This window comes from Cariama cristata, unplaced genomic scaffold (genome assembly GCF_000690535.1).
Source record: "Cariama cristata isolate BGI_N322 unplaced genomic scaffold, ASM69053v1 scaffold29255, whole genome shotgun sequence".
In the NCBI taxonomy this organism is placed as follows: domain Eukaryota; kingdom Metazoa; phylum Chordata; class Aves; order Cariamiformes; family Cariamidae; genus Cariama; species Cariama cristata.
This window is the reverse complement of record NW_009616263.1, coordinates 537-2,412: the sequence shown is the minus strand read 5'-3', so window position 1 is coordinate 2,412 and position 1,876 is coordinate 537. Positions and strand designations below refer to the sequence as shown.

General features: G+C 60.2%; 1 protein-coding gene across 1 annotated transcript in view; it reads right to left on the bottom strand.

The window, feature by feature from the left end:
* Window positions 1-1,282: 1,282 nt before the first annotated feature.
* Window positions 1,283-1,876, bottom strand: part of LOC104161617 (chloride intracellular channel protein 3-like) — a gene marked incomplete at its 5' end in the record, with an annotated part of 1,094 nt that continues 500 nt past the window's right edge. Inside the window, 2 exon segments of the mRNA XM_009700116.1 lie at window positions 1,283-1,444; window positions 1,798-1,876. The exon segment at window positions 1,798-1,876 is cut by the window's right edge and continues 6 nt beyond it. Coding sequence (XP_009698418.1) covers window positions 1,283-1,444; window positions 1,798-1,876 — 241 coding nt within the window.

Sequence of the window (1,876 nt, the reverse complement as noted above, 5' to 3'; positions counted from 1 at the left end):
GGGAGGAGATCCTCAGCTGGTGCGGTGGCAGGGCCTTTGTGGGGGGGACAGATGGGACAGGGGTGACAGAAGTGGTGGCTGTTTTCCCTGCAGCTCTCCCCTACTGGCAGGGGCCACCTCTCTACCTCGCTTGCCATGAATTGGTGGGGTTTTTAAAGACCTTTTGTATCGCCATGTAATGAAAAGATTGCCTGTGCTTAACTTATTGCCAGTAAAGGTGATTTTAGCCAGCTGATCTCTGGGGAGCAGGACAGCACGGATGTGTCGGTCCATTCTGCCTTTGCCTTGCTCAGGAACCCTGTGGGCAATTTCAGCTGAACTTGGGGAGGGTCAAGGGTTCAGAGGAGTTCATTTTCCTGCCAACTTTATGCCAGTGGGTTGGTGAGTGAGTGGTTCGAGCCTCCCTAGCTGCCTGGAGAGCTGGGAGAATGGGCCCAGTCCTTGCTAGGCAATGGGAGGCTGGTGCGAAGTGCTGCGAGGGAGGAGAGCTGCTGGGGCTGGTCACTGCAGACTCACGCTTGACTCACTTGCAAAGCCTTTATTGATTTCCAGAAGCTCTGATACATGGCTTGGACTTGCCTCACGTCACCCCCATCCCTCTCCCAAATCTGCTCCTGAGAGCTTCCTAACGGTGGGTTCTGGGGGAACAGTGCCCTCTGCTCCCTGCACCCAGGGTGATGGGAGTGAGGCTGTGTCCACCACCTGTGCCATCCCCCCGGCTCTGTTCCTAGGGCTGTGCCAGGGCTGTGCCGGTTCCCCTTACCCAGTGCAGCTCCTCAGGGGCATCCTCTGGTGCCTGGTGCCCTGGCACAGCCTCGGGTCACTCACCTGGCAAGTGGCAGAGTGTGCTGAGGGAGGCTGCAGGGATGCTCGCTGCAGTGCACTGCCCTCTCTGCACCCTGCAGCTCTCTGCTCTGGGCAATTTTTCCTCCCCAGCTCCTGCCCTTGTCCTCAACATTGCCCAGCTTTGGTACGGATGGTGCCTGTGACTGTGGCTCCTTTGCACCCATCCTGATGCTTGAGGGACCACAGGGCAGGTTCAGGGGGTCCTGGCTGGGCGGGGAGGGTGGCACAAGAGGTGAGAACTCATTTGCAGGCTCAGGATGATGCAGATGGCAGCTGAGGTGCCAGCTGAGGGAATTTGGGTGCCAGGGGTACAGCTCATGCTCCCTGCCATCCCGAGGGCGTGCAGGCAGGATTGTGGTGGTTGCAGCAGGACCAGGGTGGGTGCTGGCCTCCTGCCTGACCCCTGGCCCTGCGTCCACCTGGGCATGTGCCCGGCTCACTGCGGTGACCGGACCACGGAGCGATAGGCTTGTACAATCTCCTCGCTGTTGGGGCAGGTGTATTTGAACTCCTTGGTTTCGCTGGCATTGTTGAGGTAGCGCCAGACACCCTGCAGGTCTTTGGGGATCCCGAAGCGGCGGTAATGCTGGCATACGACCTGTGAGCAGAAACAGGGTGAGCCCTTACCCAGCACCGTGTGCTTGTGGTGTGCCAAGGAGGGTCCCGCAGCCGGGGACTGGGGTTCATGGGCAGGAACCAGCCAGGAAGGGTGGCAGGGGGCCAGGGGACGTGAGACGAAGGGTGGCATCTGGCAGGGGATGCAGAGGGGAGCAAGATGAGCGTGAAGGCACCAAGCTGGGCAGGGGTCATGGGGAGGGGGGTGCCGGGGGGGCACCGGGATGATGCAGAGGTTGGCAAAGGAGGGGTGGGTTGTTGCAGACACCAAACATGAGGCCAACGGCATTGCAATGCCAGGGAAAGGAGGGCATGATGCAGGATGCCTGCACTCACCTGAACGATGTTGAGCTTGGGCAGCAGGTTGCAGTCAGCTAACGTGAGCTGGTCCCCGTCGAGGAAGCGACGACGGGAG